This window comes from Motacilla alba, chromosome 1 (assembly GCF_015832195.1).
Source record: "Motacilla alba alba isolate MOTALB_02 chromosome 1, Motacilla_alba_V1.0_pri, whole genome shotgun sequence".
Classification (NCBI taxonomy): domain Eukaryota; kingdom Metazoa; phylum Chordata; class Aves; order Passeriformes; family Motacillidae; genus Motacilla; species Motacilla alba.
In genome coordinates this window covers 4,607,163-4,627,515 of record NC_052016.1, presented here as the reverse complement: position 1 = coordinate 4,627,515, position 20,353 = coordinate 4,607,163, and the positions used below count along the sequence as shown (strand labels likewise).

At 43.9% G+C, this 20,353-nt stretch overlaps 1 protein-coding gene across 1 annotated transcript; it reads left to right on the top strand.

Annotated features, from left to right (window-relative positions):
- Window positions 1-37: 37 nt before the first annotated feature.
- Window positions 38-19,978, top strand: WDR4 (WD repeat domain 4). The gene is made up of 11 exons (XM_038150454.1): window positions 38-161; window positions 1,707-1,769; window positions 2,480-2,626; window positions 4,882-5,038; window positions 5,565-5,677; window positions 7,679-7,739; window positions 8,770-8,868; window positions 13,917-13,981; window positions 14,665-14,848; window positions 15,756-15,825; window positions 18,829-19,978. Exons 1-11 carry the CDS (start codon window positions 40-42, stop codon window positions 19,005-19,007), a joined length of 1,260 nt encoding a protein of 419 aa, XP_038006382.1. The 5' UTR covers window positions 38-39; the 3' UTR covers window positions 19,008-19,978.
- Window positions 19,979-20,353: the final 375 nt, after the last annotated feature.

The following is a 20,353-nucleotide window of genomic DNA, read 5'->3' as shown; positions in this document are numbered from 1 at the left end:
GGGCGCGGTGACGCAGCGCGCACGTGGCGGCGCGGGCGCATGGCGGGTGGCGATGGCGGCGGGCGCAGCCCCGGGGCCCGGCCGGCGCTGGCGCTGCGCGGGGCCGCGGCCGTGGCGAGCGGCGGGGGGCGGCTGCTGGCGGCGCGGCCCGGGCACGGCGGGTCAGTGCGGGGCCGGGGTACTGCGGGGGGAAGGGGGCCGGGGCGGGTCCGAGCGGGGCAGGCCGCCCGGTGCCCGCTGAGGGGGCTCGCGGGGGCCCGTGTGGGCTGAGGGGATGCGCTGGGGCAGTGCAGGAGCCGCTGGCCCTGCTGCGGTTCGTGCCTTTCCGAGCTCCTCGTCAGCGTTTTCTGGTACAGAAACAGCACTTTTAAACTTTCTGGCCATGGCGGTTTTCTGTCACGGTTTGCTCCCCCAGTTAAACTACAGCATAGAGAATATATAGATATACACACACCCTATATATATGTGTGTGTATGTATTTTATATATATATATATATATATATATATGTAGACACACATATATATGCATATATGTTATATATATAACAGTGTATATGTGTACATAACTTACAGAAATCATATTATATGTAAAACTACATTATTATGCATAAAATCACATTATTATACATAAGACTATATTATTATACATAAAACACGCATTATACGTAAAACTATAAATGCCTAGAATGTATACAATATTATTTTATGTATATACACACATATATGCATATGTAATAAATGGTCTATTTTATGTCCATAAGGAAGGTGCACGTAAATATCTCCAAGGTGGGTACCAAAAGGATGCTGCCAGACTCTTTCCATCTGTTGCCCAGTGACTGGGTGTGGAGCAGTGGCCATAAAATAAAACACAAGAAGTTCCACCTCAACACTAGGAAGAATTTCTTTCCGTGGAGGTGGCAGAGCTCTGGAACAACTGGCCAGGGAAGGTGTGGAGTCTCCCTTTCTGGTGACATTCCAGAGCCATCTGGACACATCCCTGTGCCGCTGTTCCAGGTGACCTTGCCCGAGCAGGGGGTTGGACTGGGTGATCTCCAGAGGTCCCTTCCAGCCTGAATGACTCTGAGGTTCTGTGTGGTGTCTGAAGGGAGGTGTCAGAGGATGGGCCAGGCTCTGCTCCGTGGTGCCCAGCAATGGGACAAGAGGCAAGGGCAGAAACTGATGCCTGGAAAGTTCCACCTGAACGTGAGGAAGAACTTTTTTATTGTTAACTGACCAAACGCTGGCTCAGATTGTGCAGAGAGGCTGTGCAGTCTCGCTCTCTAGAGGTATCGCAGAACTGTCTGGACACAGTGCTGTGCTGTGTGCTCTGGGATGATCCTGCTGGATTAGGGAGGTTGGACCAGCTGACCCACCGTGGTCCCTTCCAATCTGACCCATCCTGTGATTCTGTGACTGGGTAAATGCTACTGACAGATGGGCAGAGTCTGACAGAAATAAAGTTGATGCAAAATACTTCACCAGCAGGGGAGGATTTCCTTTTTGACACGTGCACACAGTCCAACGTTTTAAGCTTCTGCCACATCTGTAGCACTCTGGGAGCCCACCTTGGCAGAGGTGGTTCTCAAAATGGGGGGCAGTGCCCAATAACTAAAATTAGAGAGTTTTGTAAAAGAGTTTCCACTCTCATAGTTAAGCTCCTGGTTGTTCCAGTTCCAGTAATTTTAGGTTTGTTTTTCCCTTGCAGTGATGAGAGTCTCTTCGTGTACGACTGCAGCAGTGCAGAGAAGCAGCCCTTAGGAGAGAAAGGGTGAGAAAATCTGCTCTTTTCTGGAGGGTGCATCTCTGAGCTTGTGTGGCTGTGAAGGCACTAGAAGGAAGCCACAGGAAACTCCTTGAGCAGGTGAAGGGTTGGTTTTGCTAACCCTGATGGATATCTATGGAGCTGTTTTTTGTTTCTGTTTCATCCAGAGTTTCATTCCACTGTGCACCTTTTTTCTCTTTTTTTTCTGAAAAAAAAACCAGCAGTGGCAAAATCAAAATCATCAATTCTGTCTCTCATCTGTCAAGACATTTGTGGAAAAGTCCTGCATTTTTTGTTAGACATCTAAGACCAAAAAAACCCACAAAGCACTTACATATGTTCTCCTCCTGTTCTGTTCTTTAAGTCGTGAGAATTCAAAACACACACACACACAAAAAAGTATTTTTCTTGGACATTATTTTACTTGTAGCCAAACAAGAAACATTGTAGTGTTTTCCTCATAATTCATATCAAGATGTGCCAGCCCAAACTTTTGTTTTCTAAACGGGCTTTGATGCAGGCTCAGACCTGTCATTTTCCTTTGTCTTGGCTTGTTTCTTTGCATTCATGTCCATGTTGGCTCAACATTTTAAGCGGAAATAAAAGTGTTTAAAGTTTTACTTCGTTCCTCGTGCTCCTGGTGCTTTGGGAACAACCTCCTCAGGGAATTTAGTAGCTGTCAGGTTGTGAACTGTTGGTCCCCTTCTCTCTACTAGGCAGGATGGAAAAGGGACAGATAAAGGAAGTGATGACATCCTGGCTTTTGCCTTCTCCCCATCAGGAGGTTATTTTGCCTTGACAGACGACAGCAAGCGCCTGATTCTGTTCCGTACGAAGCCTTCCTGGGAATGTGTTAGTGTCAGGTAAGGAACTGGAGCTGCATGCTGTTATGGAGTTATGGCTGATGGATTTAGGTTCTAAAATGGGAGTATTTGGGATGTTGATATTTGTTATTACTTAGCTTCCTTTTTTTTTTTTTTTTTTAATTCTTTCACTCAAACAAATTTAATGTTTTTGGGAATTCAGAGTATTTGTCAAGAATTGATGTGTGGGCTTCCCCTCACCAAGAATGGGAGTGCAGATGTTTAATGTCACTGTCCAAGGAAGGATGATGTCTTTCCTTATCCCAAACCCAGTGTTTTTTATCTTCAAGAACTAAAACTCTGCCCACTCTTGGTACACTGAGGTTGCACCTGTAGGACTGATGCCGAGCAGTTCAATGAGTGCATTCTCTGTTCTTGCTGATTTTGAGGAGTTTTGGGGAATTTGTGAACTTTCAAAAAAGCTGTCATCTTTTCAAAAAGCACATCTTTAGAGATGCTGCAGCTGCTTTTCTTCAGTACATTCCTCTTGAGGAAACAGCCTGTTCGGTGTCCACCAGAGGTCCTCCAGTTCCAAGTTTTCTGCTGCTGCTTGTGACAATTCTCTGTAGAGAAACCAGGATCCTGAAGGGCTTCCTGAGAAAGTACCTGAGCATGTGACATCTCTGCTTCTGTTGGTCTCTGACAAATGTGAGACCCTAGATGCAAAAAAATTCAAGTCTCTGTGGCTTGGCTCTGTGTGTAGGATACAGGATGGATCCTTGGGGTTGAACAGTGTTGTAGTGAGGAAGTGGTCATGGCATGAGGCTGTGCCAGGGGACATTTAGGTTGGATATTAGGAAAAGGTTTTTCACCCAGAGTGGTTGAGCACTGGAACAGCTCTCCAGGAAAGTGGTCACAGCTCCAAGGCTTACACAGCTCAAGAAGGGTTTGGACAGTGCTCTCAGGCACGTGGTGGTATTGTTGGGGTGTCCTTTACGGGGCCAGGAGTTGGAGTCAATGATTCTTGTGGGTCCCTTTCAGCTCAGGATGTTCTGTGATAAAACCAGAAATGCCCAATTCTGTTCATTCTGTCCTGCCTTTCCTGCTGCCCTGCTTTGTGTAACATGCCTCTGGATAATGGTTTGGTGTTTTAGTTTCTGCTGAAAGTTTAACTAGGACCACAGATTTTTTTGGAATGTCATTACCTGATATTGGAAAAATGGGAATACAGGCAGAAGGCTTTCTGCATGGATAATAATGCCAAAGTTTGAGCTATGTGACTTGTATTGGTGTTTTGTAGCAAGCTCTCACACCGTGCTGGCCTTTGTAGTCAGCTTGTGTCAGACAAAGGGGAATTTTTGAATCTTTGTGCTCAAGATCACAGGTGCTAGAGGGAACTTGGAACGAGACTTTGGGTTGGCAGAGTAACCTTTTTTGGAACTATGTTGCCTGTGATCCTGTTGTTGTGGTGTTCCTTTAAACAGCCACTACAAAGTCCGGGAATTTCTCTCTTCCTACCTGAAGCATAGTGTACTGTCCTCTTGCCTCCACATGGCCACTGAATTTCAGAGTGGGTGAATATAAATATCCATTTCTGCGATCCTTGGTGCCCACAGTCCTGTGCTGTCATACAGGATGTGTTTTCTGGCATCTGTGCTCCTTATGTTTATCTGTGTAGGTGTAAGAAAGCTGTTACCTGCTACACTGGCAGCTGGAACTATGGGATGGTGGCAGATGATGAGGGAAGCTCAGAGTTGAAGTTCAGAGCTTTGTCTGGACAAGGAACACGGAGCCTGTGGCTCTGTGACTTGGGATATGAGGAGAAAAGAGTTCCAAGGCTCTCCATCAAGGGCTTCCCTTTGCAGTACAGAGTGGTAACTGGAGTAGTTCCTACACAGTTTTTAAAAGTGTTGCTGCGAGGGACTCCTAATAGAACAAATCCTACCTTGTCTTTTCTACATGTTTAACTCATGTTTTTATGATGTAGAGTGCAAGGAAGTCTACCAGCCTTCATTAGAATCCTGGCATGCTGCCTGGGTGAGGTGCTCAGTTGAGAAAATACCGAAGTAAAATGCAGTCATGCAGCTTTTAATGGCCTCCTGTTCCTCTCCCCACCCCAGGTGTTTGCTATTGCATAAGTCACTCATTTACCAGGCTCAAAAGTGCCATTTCAGCCCCATAATGTTACTCTCATCACTGCCATTTCAGTAATGTTGCATCTGAGAACTTTTTGCCCAGCCTCTTGGTCTTGTTTAACTTCAGACCTGCTGAAGCTGCCATCCAGAGCTGTTCAAGCTGTGCTGTTTGTCTTTCAGGTTTGTGAACAGGAGATGCACATCCCTGGTTATCACAGCAGCAGAGGATAAGATTTTTGTTGCAGATAAGTCTGGTGATGTCTATTCTTACTCAATAACAGAACCTAAAGCAGATGGGAAACTTGAGCTGGGTCATGTCTCTCTGCTGTTGGATGTGGTAAGTGTGTGTATTTACAAACCTGCATTCCTGCTTGTGCTTGGGTCTCATTGTTGCTCTTGTCCCAGATTTGTGGTTTGCTTTTCTTTTTTTTTTAATTATATAAATGAAATGTAGTCCAGATTTCTTCCTACTGAGTTTGTGTTGGCAGAGTTGGGTAAGGAAAAAAACTTTTGAGTGTTGAAAAAGTCTTCATGTTACAGTCACAGAAGTCTTGGTGACAGATGATCTATGGGAGTTCATCCACTCTGCTGTGTCAGCTGAGCTCTTTGATGTGATGATGGAAGGGGTCTTGCAGCTCTACTGTTGGGGCTCGGTGTCTTTCATGGGATCTGGAAGTCAGTGTTGCTTGTCTTAGTGAGTGAGAACATTACTGTCACAAAGATTTACGCTTCCATTGTTGGTGGAAAAAAGTGGCTTTGTGTTTGTACCTGCCTTTTGGGGTGAGGAGATAATTTTTTTCCTTAGTTAAGGAGAATTTCAAGCCTTGAACTGCTGGGCACTAAAGCTCTCCCTCTGCCAACAGGCCCTGAGTGCTGATGACCGGTACATCGTGACTGCAGACAGAGATGAGAAGATCAGAGTCAGCTTGACAAAGGCTCCCTACAGTATCGTGTCCTACTGCATGGGACACAGAGAGTGAGTGCCTTGTGTGCCAGAGCTCCTCTTTGCAGCTGTTCCCTGCACAGCCACCTTCATCCACTCTCAGTGGGTGAAATCTTCTCCTCAAATCACATTAAACAACAGCTTGGTCTGTGGCAGAATCATGGAATGGCCTGGGTGGAAAGAGACCTTTAAAAGTCACCCAATCCAACCTCCTGCCATGAGCAGGGACATATTCAGCAAGATCAGGTTGCTCAGAGCCCTGTCCCAGCTGGCCTTGAATGTTTCCAGGGATTGGGCTCTACCACCTCTATGGACAGCCTGTGTTTCACCAGCCTCATTGTAAAAAATTTCTTCCTTATGTCTAGTCTGAGTCTACAATGAGTTTAAACCTGTTATTCCTCCTCCTATTGCAACAGGTTCCTTCTAAAAAAGTCTGTCTCCTTCACTTTAAAAGACCCTTTAGGAAGGCTGCAGTAAGGTCGGCCCTGAGCCTTCTCCAGGCTGAGCAACCCCCAATTCTCTCAGCCTTTCCTCACAGCAGAGGTGCTCCTGCCCTCTGCTTGGTTTTGTGGCCTCCTCTGGACCTGGTCCAATAGGTCCCTGTCCTTCTTGTAGCCAGGGCTCCAGAGCTGGACACAACCTCCTCTGGGGCCTCAGCAGAGCAGCAGAATCATCTCCCTCCACATGCTGGTCACAAGAGGCTCCAGAAATGGTAAGCTCAGGATGAAGCCTCTCTTAGTTTTAGGCAGGGAAGTCCCTAGGAACTGTATTTTGAGGTTTGAACATATGCTAATTAAATATGTGTCATCTCAATGCACAACTCAGACTTGTTAGGTTCTGTGGTAACACAAAAAAAACCTGTCTGTGTCACCAGGGTGGATGGAACATGCCTGCCTGGACACCAGACTGCAGCGTGCTGGAGACTGCACTATGAAATACACTCAGGGAAGATGGAGAGAGTCTATAACAGGACAAGGGGGAATGGCTTTGAGTTGACAGAGAGTAGGATTAGATTAGATATTAGGAAAAAATTCTTTACTGTAAGGGTGGTGAGGCATTGGCACAGGTTGCCCAGGGAGGTTGTGGATGCCCCGCCCCTGGAAGTGTCCAAGGTGTTCATTAGTGGTTGCAGAGTGAAAAGCAGTGTAAATTAATTGAAGTGTATTCAAAAATCTGATATTTAAATTAGAAATTAATAAAACAGGGTTACATAAACCATTAATTGTCTCATTTCACAGTCCTGGATTTTCTTCTCTCAGTGGGGTTCATGGTGATTCTTTCTGGATCTGTTGTGCCTGCTTTGTCCTGGAAGTTTGTGTGACAGTGACCAAATCTCTTCCTTCTTTTTCTTCACTCTGTGGCTTTAAAGCTATTCCTGTTTTCAAAGGCAAGGCTGTCCCATTCAGGTCATGTTCTGCTCAGCTCACTGTGTTTGAGACTGGTGAGTCTGAGATAATAATGATCCCCAGAAGTTCAGGTCATCACTGCTCACCAAAGACAAAGCAGGATCACCAACTTCTGGAAAACAGAACTTCTGGCTGAATGCAGGCACTGGTAAACTGCCACATTAAAATTCTCTAAAGATTGCTTTTAAATCATCTCCCAGCTGTGTCTGGAGAGATGTGGCACTCTGGAGGCTGAGCCATCACTGCTGTGTTTTAAATGATCTGTTGAGTCATGTTTTTAATGTGCATCATGAACTGAGAAAGGGGAATGTGCTACCTGAATAAATCTGTCTCCACTGGCATTTTTTGATCCACATGACAATGTTCTCAGCTGGGAGGAAATCAGTAGAATTCCTTGAGTGCAAATGGGGAAATGTAGTTCTTTATGAAGTAGAAAGTCAGTAGTTTGTGTAGTGCATGTTTACTAAGTACTGGTGACATTTTCTTCTTCCTCCTAATTATCTTGATGTGGAAAATCTGTTTGTTTATTGTAATGTTCTCTTTAAAACTGCTGTATTCTCTTACTGTGTGTGTTTAAATACCAGGGTGTCAAGCAAGAGAGTTCAACTTTTGACTGCTTTTCCTTTAGGTTTGTAAGCAAAATACTTGTAATACCCAACTGTCCTGACCTGCTGTTGTCAGCTTCTGGGGTATGTATTGCAATTTCTTCCAAAAAGTGTTGGTTTTTTGTATGTTTGGGTTTTAAAATTATTATTTATACTTGTGTTTTGTCCAAATTCATTGGGATACTTGAAATAATCTCTCATGATTTGCTCCCTCCTCTTCCTGCCCCCTTTTTCTTGGTTCTGTTCAGTGTTCAGCCATTCTGTTGCTGGATCACACAAGAACCTTTTACTGTGCTTATAGTAAAAGGCATCTTTGGGATGGTGAAATTACCATTAACTCTTGCTCTGGAGCTCAGACATTGTCTTCTTGGGTGAGAACTGTAGGAATGAATGTTCCCTCCCTTCCCTCCCCACATATTTTCCTGAACTGATGGCATCCTTCTGCCATGCCACATCTGTACAGAGATGGAGCTGGCCTAAAAGAAGGGAAACAATATTCTTTGTTCCTCTGACTACCAAAACTGCACAGGAAACGAAAAATGTTCCCTGTGAAGATGTAAAGATCACAGTAACTCCTGGCATTTGGTTTCAGCTGCTGTTCTTGCTTCCCTAAGGCTCTTGTCCCTCTTAATTATTGAAGCAGCTCTAGTGCTAGTGCTGCACATGGCTGTATTTCACTCTTAGCAAATGCTCTTGCTTTATTTTTCCAGAGAGGTGTTTAGTCTCTCTTCAGGAGGTTGCTAAATCAAATGAGACTTTGGTTGATAACAAGAGCATGGGGCAGAGGAGGGCAGCCTGGAAGAATTGTCATTAAAATGCTGAGCACATGCATGACTGTGCTGTTTGAGACAGGCTTGAAATGCCCTCCTCCAGCTACCCAATTTCCACTTCAAAAGGAGAATTAAAATTAGCATGATTGAATAATTTAGAATGCAGGGGGAAATTATGTTAATTAAAATGCTTTATCTGCAATTTGAGGTCTTAACTAAGTGACTATTTAGCAGCTTCTGTGGGGAGCTCTTCAGGCAAACAGGGTTTAGCTGAAGGCCGGGAGTGGCCTCTCTTTGCCTGAGTGCTGCTAGTAACAGACTTGTGTCCACTTCCGTCTGTCCAGGACTCCACTCTGAGACTTTGGGAGTATAAAAGTGGAGAAGAAGTGCACTGCTGTCAGCTGAGTACCATCTGTGGGCCTCAGGCAACCAAACCAGACCAGGTATGTCCATGTGTGCCGGTGCTTTTGCTGTGCTCCTGATCCTTGGCACTGCCAAACGTGTTGGTTCTATTTTCCCTTCTGTCACTGGGTTTAGAACTTACAAAAGCTTTTACAACAATCTGGGATTTTGGGAAGACAGTCCCTGAAATCCATTCCTGTGTTTTGTGTGAATTTCTGAACTGTAACAAGCGGTGACCAAAAGAAGCTGCTTCTAATTCAAGTTCTGCATGGTGGACAAAACCTTCACTTGAAATTTTTTCTCCAAAACCATAGGTGTTGTAGTTTCCTAAGCAGAAAACATCCTGTGACACTGGGAAGATCTAAGCATTTACCCATTTTTTAAAATGCTTAGAATGTCAAGTGTTAAAGTTGCAATTTTCCCGAGCAAAAGGAAGCTTTGTAATATTTTTAACCAGTGACCTGCAGTAGTGCCCTGTGGAGTCAAAACGCTGGGCTTGTTATTTTAGGGTCTCTCGCAGCTGGACAGTGTCCAAAATTTAAATGTGTGAGTCCTGGACAAAAACTGAGCACCCCAGGAGCTCTCCTGAGCTTCCAGCCTGTACATCAGCAGTCTCACACACAAAAGTTTGGGGTGCTGCTGTGATTTGAGATGCTCACCTGATGTGAGCAGTTGTTTTGGTAGTGCTTGAAATGTAATTTTGTTTTTTTTTTCTTGTCATTTAATGTGGCATGAGACCAATTAGCAGTGAAATAGCATTGTCCTTCTCCCTGCTGCATGCATGGAATTAAACCACCTACTCATCTGCTGGCATCAGAATTACTTATCAGAATTACAGATTATGGAATCTGCTGGGTTATTTGAGTTCACCTCACCACCCATCCTGCTGTGTGTGATTTTTCATGGGACTCTCTAAAAACACTTCTTTCCCTGCAGACCACAGCTGCCTCCCAGTTGTCAGGTGAGGCAAAGCCATTGTGGAATCCATATCCAGGCAGAAATTGAATTGAAAATTCTGCCTTCCCTCCTTTGTGCTGTGGTTTTGGGGCTGGAAGTGTGTTGTGCTTCACCTCCCAGCAGCTGGGGAGCCACTTTGATCACAGCTATTCCATTTACATACTGGAAATCTTGGGTTTGGCCAAGGGTTGGGCTCTTGGGTTCCTGTTAGCAGAGATTCAGGGTGATATCCATATGGACAATCTAACCTGCTCCTTGGACTTGGGAGTCTTCTTGAAAACACACCTGAGCCACACACCTCTCACACACATTCACAAGGTCTCTGCCTCATTTCAGCTTGATGCCAGTGCTTGAAATCTTCTAAAAAAGCTGTTCTTGAGGGTTTTTGACAAGTGAGAAAGGTACAAGATTGGGTGACAAGCCCATCTGACTGGTATCCACTGATACTCTGGGTGCAGCAGGATTTGAGCATTTGTTTTAGAAGGAATAATGGGTTTATTTTGAAACAGTTTGCTTTCTAGATTTATAGGATCACTGAGGACAAATAAGCAACTAACTGAAGTGGGGAAATCTGTGATTAATATTAAAAATGCTATTTGTTCTTTAGATTGGCTTAGCATTATAAAGATGGCTTGTGAGTAAATTAGCAGTGCTTGATCTGACACTGAACCCTAATTCCACTGATCCCAAACAAAATAATAAAAAAATAATATTGAACTATATAATAAACCTTGAATGTAACATTGGATAAAATAATAAATGTCAAAAAACTTGTTGCTGCAGATAGGAACTGATCTAAGAAAACCTCTCCAACTCTCTTAGAATGTTTTTAAATGTGGTTTAGTAATACTTGCCTTGTCTCTCTTCCATAAAATGCCTTCCCTAAGATATTCTTCATGCTGATGTAGCCTCAGGAGAAATTGGAGGTGCCCTTTGCTTGAGGAGTCTGTATTTAGCTTCTTTACCCCAGTGTGAGTAAGCAAAGACAGAAAGGGAAAGCCCATAAACTGTGGGTTAATAAATAGAGCACAGTAATTAAGTAATAAACATTATTCCTGCAGTGCTTTGCAGTTCTTCCATCCACTGCCACGTGTGGTGGTGCTGTTGGAAGCCACATGGTGGCCCGTGACTTGTCTCTGCCAAATCCTGGACACTGCTCACTCTCACGGGTGTTCTACAGTGAAAAAACTTGTGTTCTGCTGGCCTCATAGTGCTAGAAATGCCAGAGGTGACAGTGCTGTGCCTCCAGGTATGTCACAGGGTATCTCCACAACCCAGAGTGACATTCATGGTCTGAATTTAAGGACACAGTCTCTTGAGCCAGCACTTTGCAGCTTGTAACAAGCACAGTGTCTGCAAAGGACTCTGCAGCCAGGGATCAGATGGGGTTATCAGATGGCTTTTTCTTTTTTTTTTTATTTTAATTTTTTTTATTGTTACATTTCCTTTTTACCATTGATAGCCAGTGTGAATGCACTGGAGCTTTAAACACAGCTTGAAGCTCAATGAGGATGGAATCATCAGTCATGGTGGGTCATGTGAGCACAAAAATGTGGGCTTATTTTGCTTGGCAGATGATGAATATGTGTCTGTTTGGGGAATGTAGGAGTGTTTTGAGCAGTGTAGCATTGGTTTCAGCTGATGGCTTACAGATCCTCAGTTCATTTTCCCGCTAGAATGGGAGTAATTCTCTTAATTCCATAGTGCTATATAAATATTTTCCTGCTTCAGAGCTTTCACCTCATCCAATCCTCTTGACAGCAGAAGCTTGTTTAAAGTCCAGAACATGAATTGCACAACTCTACCCCAATGCACCAGTACATTAATTTTTTATAGGGTCACCTCTTCTCACAAATGATATCAAAAGTTAATTTTAAGGTGTTGGCAGGCTGATAACAAAGTCATATAAATACTGTCTTGAGTTCAGAGAGTATCAAGAGAACATCTGTTTGTCACAGAATGTTCTTGCAGCCCTTCCTTAACTGATTTCATAGCCCTGTCCTTGACCATGATACTGCTGTGGGTCTTGCATTCATTTTGCTGATTTTTTAACTTACCCACACATGGAAAGAACTTGGAAAGAAGATGCATTTTCCTGTCTCTTTCCAGCTGTGAATAAAACTTGGTTTAAATCAAAACAGCCTCCTCCTCCCTCCTCCAGTGGAGCTGGGAGAGAGCTGCTGCCTAATTTAAGTTCACAGAGCCCTTTGTCTCTCTAACAAAGCTCTTGGCTGTGTAGGTGGGCACTTCCCTGCATGTTTGTCAGGCAACAGGCAGAGAGGCAGAGCTTTGTTATTAGAAATAAATAGCACAGGTTTCAGCTTTTATATACATATATATATATATATATATATATATATATATCTATATCTATTTTGGCTTGTTCCTTTAAGTGTCTGAAGAACCCACTCATGGCTTACAGTAAATAGGAGCTGTCAATTCTACTCCAAAGCTGTGGTGTAAGTGGCTCCATCCTGCAGAAACAGCATTTAGCCACATTAGCTACACAGAACCTTTCTGGTTCAGCCCACTCATCCTACCTGGTACTTGCAACCATCTTTTATGTCTGTGTGAAACAGGGGTCCTGGGTCCCAGTGCTAAATATGGACTAATAACTTCATATTTCTGCAGAGTAGCAGGAGATCAGTCCCATCTGTTCCCAGGAGCTCTGAACCATATCAGTCCTTTTGATATTATTTTTTATTAAGTGCTCTTCTGTCCCAAACAGGTAGTTGAGATGAGTGGAAGGTGTGCATGCTGTTCTTGCTTCCCCCTATGAAATTGTATCACACAATTTTTCTTATATGCTGGAGGAAAAAAAAATTGTTTTCAGTTCTGTTATACCATGAACTAATTTTCTTTCCCACAGTTGGTTTATCTCTTAGTGGTTGCATCATGTGCTGTTGACAAAATGGTTAGCTTCTGGTGTTAAACTTGCTGACTTGAATTTTTGGAAGCTGTACAGCTTGTTTTGCTTTCCTACATGGATTGCAAAACTGTGAAAGAAGCACCATGACAATGCCTATACATCAGCTGGTACTGTAAGGGTAAAATCCTGTGGGAACTCCCAAATTTACCCTAACTTAGTGAACCAGAGGCTCTGTCCAGTCACCAGTGTCATGTCAGGGAAGAAGGTGGAGGTTAAAAAAATGAACATTTGAGGATACATCAGAATTCTGCCAGCAGAGTGTCAAAAAGATGTATTTTCCCTGCCCTAAAGGAAATAACTCTCTCTACTTGGAAGGTTTTAGTCATCAGCAGTTGGTGTTGTCACTGCTTATAAAATACACTCGAGAACCAGCCTTTTGCTGTTGCAGTTTTGCTGTTCACATTCTATAATAGATACTTTTGAAAAAGCACCCCAGGGACATCATTTTGCAGTTTCCCTGCTCCTCCCGAGTTCTTCCCACTCCAGGAGCCTCAAATCAGTTGTTTTATATTTCAGGCAGAGTGGTTTGTGCAGCAAAGGTGCTGCTTCTCTCCCAGATAAAACTGTATGACTTCTAAATTAGGAATGTGATGTGGGTTTTTTTTTTTGTTGTTGTGTTGGTTTTGTTGGGATTTTTTTTTTAATGAGGAAAATGGCCTCAGGCAGGCCTTCCTTGTTGCTCAGAACACATTTTCTGTGGAGCAGGATGGCTTCACCCAGACTCAGGTTGGAACAGAGGCAGCACAGCAGGGATATTGGGGATATTAGCTATGCATCACTATCTTCGTTTTTTAACAAACAGAACAGCAGCTAATAGCTTGTGTTTGTAATGTCTCAGCTGCTGGAGTGATATTCTGCCTGAGCAGGCTTAATGTCAATGTTTTTGCCATTAGCATTGCAGGAGAGAATGTTTGGAGGTGGTGTATTTTCCTTCATCTGTTGGTTTGTCTGCTAAGAGTAGTTCACTCAAACCTTTACATTTGATCTCGGGACAGCGTGGAAGGGACAAGTGTGGAAAACTTTATAAAACAGCAAACACTGGTACAAAAATAACCTTGACTGCAGTTAGAAGGTAATTAAGTTGCTTAACTTGCTGTAAATTAAGACATCTGCTAAATTTTAAAGGCTCATAGTGAAAGGGAATGTGAATTTTCTGCCCATAAATGGTCTCAACTAATAAGGATTTTTTTCTATTCCTACTAGAAATACACCGTATCAAGAATAACCTACTGCTGTCAAGGTGGTTATGTTGCCATCCTGTGTGACAGGTAAGAACACATGGAATAATGCCTGAAATCATCACAGCTACTGCAAAGGCATGAGCAGCTTTCCCTGCTAGCTGTCCTGGCTTTCCCTGAGCCTGGAGTTCTTGGTACTGCGGATCTCCAGATGTCCCTGTGGCCTCTCAGGGAGCCTTTGTGTCCTGGACTTGCTCTGAGTGATGATGGGAGTGCAAGGGTTACCTGGCTCAGTTAATTTTTGTGATTCAAACATGATTCAAACAAATGATTCAGAGTTTGTGATGCCTTTCCCTCAGTGGAGGAAACACAAGGATGGGATGTACAAGAGCTGGGGGATGTTTTATTTTGGCAAGTGCTCAGCTGTATATTTACCTTCAAGTGCAGCCCTGTAGGCCAGTGTGTCACAGTGCAACACTCCTCATAAAAGTCCTCAGTAATCCTTATGAAATTCCCTTTACTACCCTTTCTTTTAAAGAGGAGGCAGCACTGGCTGCTTTTTCTTTCACATAACACTTGAAAAGCTGTTTGACACTTTGGGTATTTACAGCTTCTGACTCAGATCATGTAAGCAAACAGCATTTGAAGTGCTCGTTCTAACCACTTGGCTTTGGCTCTGTTTGGGATTGGAGTGGGTGTCTGTAGTTTGCTGTACAAGTGATGGCTGTAGGTGGATTTGGTAATAATGGTAATTAAGTTTTTCCTCTCAAAAGTATTCCCACAGTCTACATCTTTCAGCTCGATGCCACTGCCCAGCAGCTGCTTTACAAACAGCAAATCTCTCTGAAACACAAAGGCTGGGACATTGCATTTGAGGAAAGGGGAGACCTGTGGATTTTGCAGGAAGACAAGGAAGCTCCTCTTGTGATGTACAGAGCATGTGATGGACAGTGGAAGGTACTCCTTTAATGCCGAAAATCCTGGGTGTTTGATCATGTCTTGAGGCCACAACAGAAGGGGAGTTTGCTGTTCCATGAAAGCTAAAAAGGCGCCTTTCTCTCTGTCTTGAGATGGAGAAAAAGCCATAAGTACACATCTCATTCTTCTTCTCACCTGTGTGTGTTGCAAAGGTGTCAGGAGCTTGTTATAAACACCAGTGTGTCTGTTCTCAGCTAAAGCTGACATCTGGCACAGCAGGATCAGAGTGCTTGTCAGCACTCACTACTTTAAACCGTTGCCTGAGCTTTCTGTGGCCTACACTTGATGATTTTAAAAAAACCCAAAAAAACAGCAACCCACAAACCAACAAAATCCCTTTGGATTTGCTCAGGAATTCTTCCCACACAGCTTTCCTTGTGCCTGCCTCTGAGGGATCCTTTCCAGGACAAGGCATCCTGGGAGCAGTAAGGGAATTACTTTTATTTGCAATGAGAGCAGGGAATCATATTTGGGGAATGTGCTATCAAGTTCTCTTTTATTGCCTATTAAGAAACTGGAAACTCATTTGTTATCCTTGTAAGTCCCCAGCTCATTATGGTCTGGTTGTGAAGAGGTTTTAATGAAACTTCTGAGTGTGTTCTTTGACCCTAACGTATTCCCTGGGATATTTCTTTTCCTCACAGATTAGTAAGTGGGAATCAATTTCTTTGTTCAAATGGCAAAGCTTTCCTAGCAGAACTTGAGATCTCAGGCCAGGTTTCAATAACAGTCCTAGAAAAAAGGAGCCTGGAAGAGATCATGGAAGTTTTACACTTGCTCTGTTTCACTACATGCTTCTGAGAGCTGTTGAATTTTTCAGCATGCTGTGGAACACGAAATTGTCTATGAATCCCAAAATAACATGCAGCCTGCCTTCTTTTCCCAGGCTGTAACTGATGACAAGGGATTACAGAAGATGTCAAAATACATTCAAGACAACTGGACAGTGTTTGAAGGTGAGAAAATTGGCCTAAAGGTTTAGGGAATGCAGTTTTTACAGCTGAAGCATAAGATTTAGAACAAGATTGGAGTTCAGGTCAGTTCAGCTGGCTCTTGAAGTCACTCAGTCTTTTCTCAGTTTCATCACTCTGTCTGGTGTGGAAGCCAGTGCAGATAATGAATTGTGTTGAGGCCTCTGTTATCACAGAACCATGGAGGTATTTAGAGCTGAATTGCAGCCTTATAACTTTTCCAGAGACACCTTATCACAGGGATGCATCCAAACAGCCTCTGGCAGAGCTGCTGGAGTCTGTCTTACTGCTGTGGTAGCAAACACTGGTGTTTGTTGTCTTGTCTCCTGCCTGGGTGTGAGACTTTATCACAGGTACGGTGGAGACAGTCAGGATGGAACAGCTCTGCTGTAAAGATGGGCTGTTGGGTCCACCTTGGCAGGGCAGGATGTGGAGCCTGATGTGACTGGAAGGTGTGACCCTGGATGGGACAACAGATGACATTGCTTAGTGTCTGGCTGGCTCATTTTATTGTTGCTTCCTTCCCCACTCCCAGTCTCTGTCAGAAAAATAATGCCTGGTTTCCTCATTCAGGAAAAAAATCCTGGAAACAGGATTTTTTTGTATTATAAAAAACAACCAGCTGAAGCACTAGCAGTGGTTGTGGCTGCAGGGTAGAGAAGGGCTGTGGCATGTGCTAAAATCTCAATTATGTATTGAAACTTCATTCATAAAAATTTCTGTCCTGCACTTTGCTGGGAGACTGGAATCTTCCTTAAAAAACGTGGTACAGTTCCCATCATTCTTATGGTCTGTTCATGGTGGCCATGTGTAAAGATGGAAGAGCTGCAGGAATGTTCAGTCTGGTGTAAAGTCTCCTTAATATCTGGTACTGGATGGCTTAGCATGTAGCTGTCATTAAGTTGGTCATTAAATTGTAATTAAGGTGGTGCAGTCTTTGTAAGTCAGGTGTTCCTTTGGAAGGGAGATGTTTGCATGGAGATGTTGCAGACTTGATAGTTACAGCCAGGCAGATAATTAGGAGGATGAGGGCTGAGTGGAAATGAGCACAGAGGAGTAGAGAGAGCAGGCAGGGGGAGAGGTTCTGAGCATAATTAGCATGTGAAAATTCAGTCACCAGCTCATCTGCAGCTGGGAGAGGAGCATGGCTCACATGACAGGGTTCATTAGTGTTAATTAGTAAGGGGAGGCTCACTTGATGAGCACTTATTCCAGTGCATAATTAGTGCTTTGAAGGGAGTTATGTCTTCTGAAACAAGTGATCATTACATTGTTTGTATTCAGTCCCAATCCCTGCACATTGACCTTTTCATAAACTTTTCTCACCTGCCTGGGGTTTCTGTAGGATTTAAGGTGCAGTGGTCAATCTGGAAGTATCACAGAATCCTAGGATGGTTTGGGTTGAAAGGAACCTTAAAGACAACCCTATTCAACTCCCTGCTGTGGGCAGGGACACCCTCCTGTAGTCCAGGTTGGTCAGAGCCTTATCCAGCCTGGCCTTCAACACTTCAGGGATGAGGCATCCATATCTTCTGTGAGCAACCTGCTCAAAGTGCCTCACCACCCTCACAGGGGAGAATTTCTTCCTAATATTGAACCTAAACCCACTCTCAGATTGAAGCCCTTGTACACATTAAAGAGTTTGGCACTGTGCTGTAACTGATGCCAGAAAAGGATTTAGTGCAGGCTGATCAAGTGGGGAGCAGCGTGGCAATGCAAACTGGCAGCCTGCAATTTCTCCCAGAGCCAAAGGCCAGTAAAGCCTGTATGAGTGCAACACCCCTGGAAGTGAAAGCTTGAGCATTGCTGAGTACCTCAAAACTTGCTTTGTTGGTCTGCTGGGAAACAGGGGGATGCTGTATGTGGGTTTCTGTGGAGTAGCACACTTAGCTTCAGGACCAGACCTTAGCAGGTGCTGGATTTCTCTTTATTTGTCCTTTAAAGATTGTGAATCTTGGTAAGTGGGAGAAGATGAGAACTGGAGATAACTGCTTTTGTCAAGTGCCTTTCCAACAATTTTATAGAAATGTGGACCCAGCCAGCTGGTCTCATTCTGTGTTCTCTACAGAAACAATCTGAGGAGGCATTTTTTGGTTAGCAGTTAGTTCCCTGCTAAACTCATCTGAACCTACAGTCTTGGGGATGCTGTGAGGAATATTACACTGAATTCACAGAAGGTGTAACTTGGGAACAAATGCTTGGGAATCTATGTGCTGTAGATCATGACCATTTGAAGTCTGCTCCTTTGTCCTTCTGGGAAGTTAATACTCTAGGAGAAAAGCTAGATAAGCACACTTAGGTGGCAACTCCCTTTGTAGTGCTTGGGTCTTAGGGAACAACTTCAGCAGCTGAAAAACAGAAGCCCTGAAGTTTGCAAGTGTCCAGTGTGTGAGGAGAGCTGTGGCCTCTCTTTGCTTCACTGTGAGCTGCTTGACTCTGTGTGAATTTTTTAGCCTAAAAGTGGAGGCTGTGCCTGGCTGGTGAATGCTTGCCAAGGCAAATCAGGCTTACACAGTGTAAATGTTGATATTAAATCACAGAGTGGTTTGGGTTGGAAGGGCATTAAAGATGATCTCATTCCATCCCCATGCCATGGGCAGGGACACCTTCCACTATCCCAGGTTGCTCCCAGCCCTGTCCAGCCTGGCCTTGGACACTTACAGGGATCCAGGGATAGCCACAGCTTCTCTCGGCACCCTGTGCCAGGGCCTCACCACCCTCACAGTCAAGAATTTCTTCCCAATATTTAATCTAAATCTGCCCACCTTCAGCTTAAGGCCATTCCTCCTTCTCCTGCCACTACTTGCCTTTGTGAAAATCCTTCTCCAGCTCTCCTGAAGCCCCTTGAGGTATTGGAAGGTATTGATACAGTGGATAGGACCACAGTAAATGTATTGGAATGCCACCATCTAAAATTACAGTCCAGGAAGTCATCGGTGAGACTGCTGAGGGGATTAACACCTGTGCTCTTCCTTTGCCCAACTCCAGGTTTTGTTGGTGCAGGGAGCTACTACAGCCACCTGTACAAGGCCTCCTTTGATAACATGGATGAGTACCTGCAGAGGAAGGAGGAAAGGTTACAGCAGAAGAAGAAAAAGCAGGACCTGCAGCATGGTTCCAGTGGACAGGCGAAAAAAAAGATGAAGACTGAAGAGCCATCACTATGACTGCTGGGAGCTTTGTGACCTTTGCCTTGAGGAAAGGAAGTGATCCAACTGTGGACTGTTTTTATACGAAAAGTGAACTATGTAAAAGGACTGGTTTAAAATTTTATTCAGGTTTTCAGGCAGGCTGATACGGCAATATCCTGTTTGCAGCAAGTAATGCATTTACAACATACCTAAACCTTCTAGCAGAATACAGTGTTAGTGGCTCAGTCCTGTGAATCTCTGATGCATGTTGTATGAATATTGGAGATGGTTTTCTCCTTGAAACAGGATGTTCTTTTTGCCTACTGTGTTCAGGCTTTCTTTTTCAAGTGGAAACATGCTGATTAAAGTGGATGCAGCTTTATTTTTATTACTTTTGGCTTGGGTTGTTTTGGGGTTTTTTTTAACTTTTTTTTTTGAAGTCTGTTAGGTAATGTAACTAACTTAGCGTGCTTGGGTATGGGAAAGGGAGTGTAGAAAAAATTCTTGCTGGGTATGAGAGGTTTTAGCTGAGACTTTGCCTTCTCTGTTTTTATCCTTTAACTTGAGTTCATATGGTTGGGATTTTGCCTAGCTTCTAATCCATTACTTCCTACTTGCGGAATATCTCTGTAGGAAGAAGTGCAAAAGTTAATTTTGTATGCTGCAAAGCAAAAGTAAAACGTGTCAGTCAACGTTGTATTATTGGAAGCTCCTTCCATTGCAATATGATCCTACTGGTGTCTGTGAAAATCATTCCAGAGGTCTGGGAACAAAATTTGGAGTGCATCCTGCTTTTTTCATCAAGAACGTTTCCATTTTAATCATCCAAGAGATACATCTTCTTGAGAAGTTATCAGTGAGAGCCTTATGGGGCCACTTGTTGCTTCATCAGGGGGGCAGAAGATGTGTTCTTCTGCCAGATGGTATCATGTTCACGTGGAATATAATGTCCTTCACAAAACCAGGTGTGGAAATCTGTACAGTCCATTAAAAGTACTCAGAATTAACCTGTGCACTGTGAGTGGTTCTCTCTGGAGTGTCTGGACACGTAGAATTTTTGCATTCAAATGCAGATGTGATGCCCAGCTGCTTGGTTTGCTGACAGCTTCTCCCTTTCTCCCATGGGAGATGCTGATGTCAGTAATAGAGCTCAGCAACAGGCAGGCAAATTTCTCTGTAGTTCACCCAAATGCCATGCTGGGATGTAAAACTCTGTAATTACAGTCTTCTGAAGGAAGCTGTGGGGTGAAAACCTGCTGGGCTGTACCTGAACAGCCAGTGCAGTGGTACAGCACTGGTGATGAGGATTTTTTTTGGGTCTCAGGAAGGGGTGAGAAGCTGCCATCTGAAGTGCTTTGATATTGGGTAGGAGTGGTGGCTTG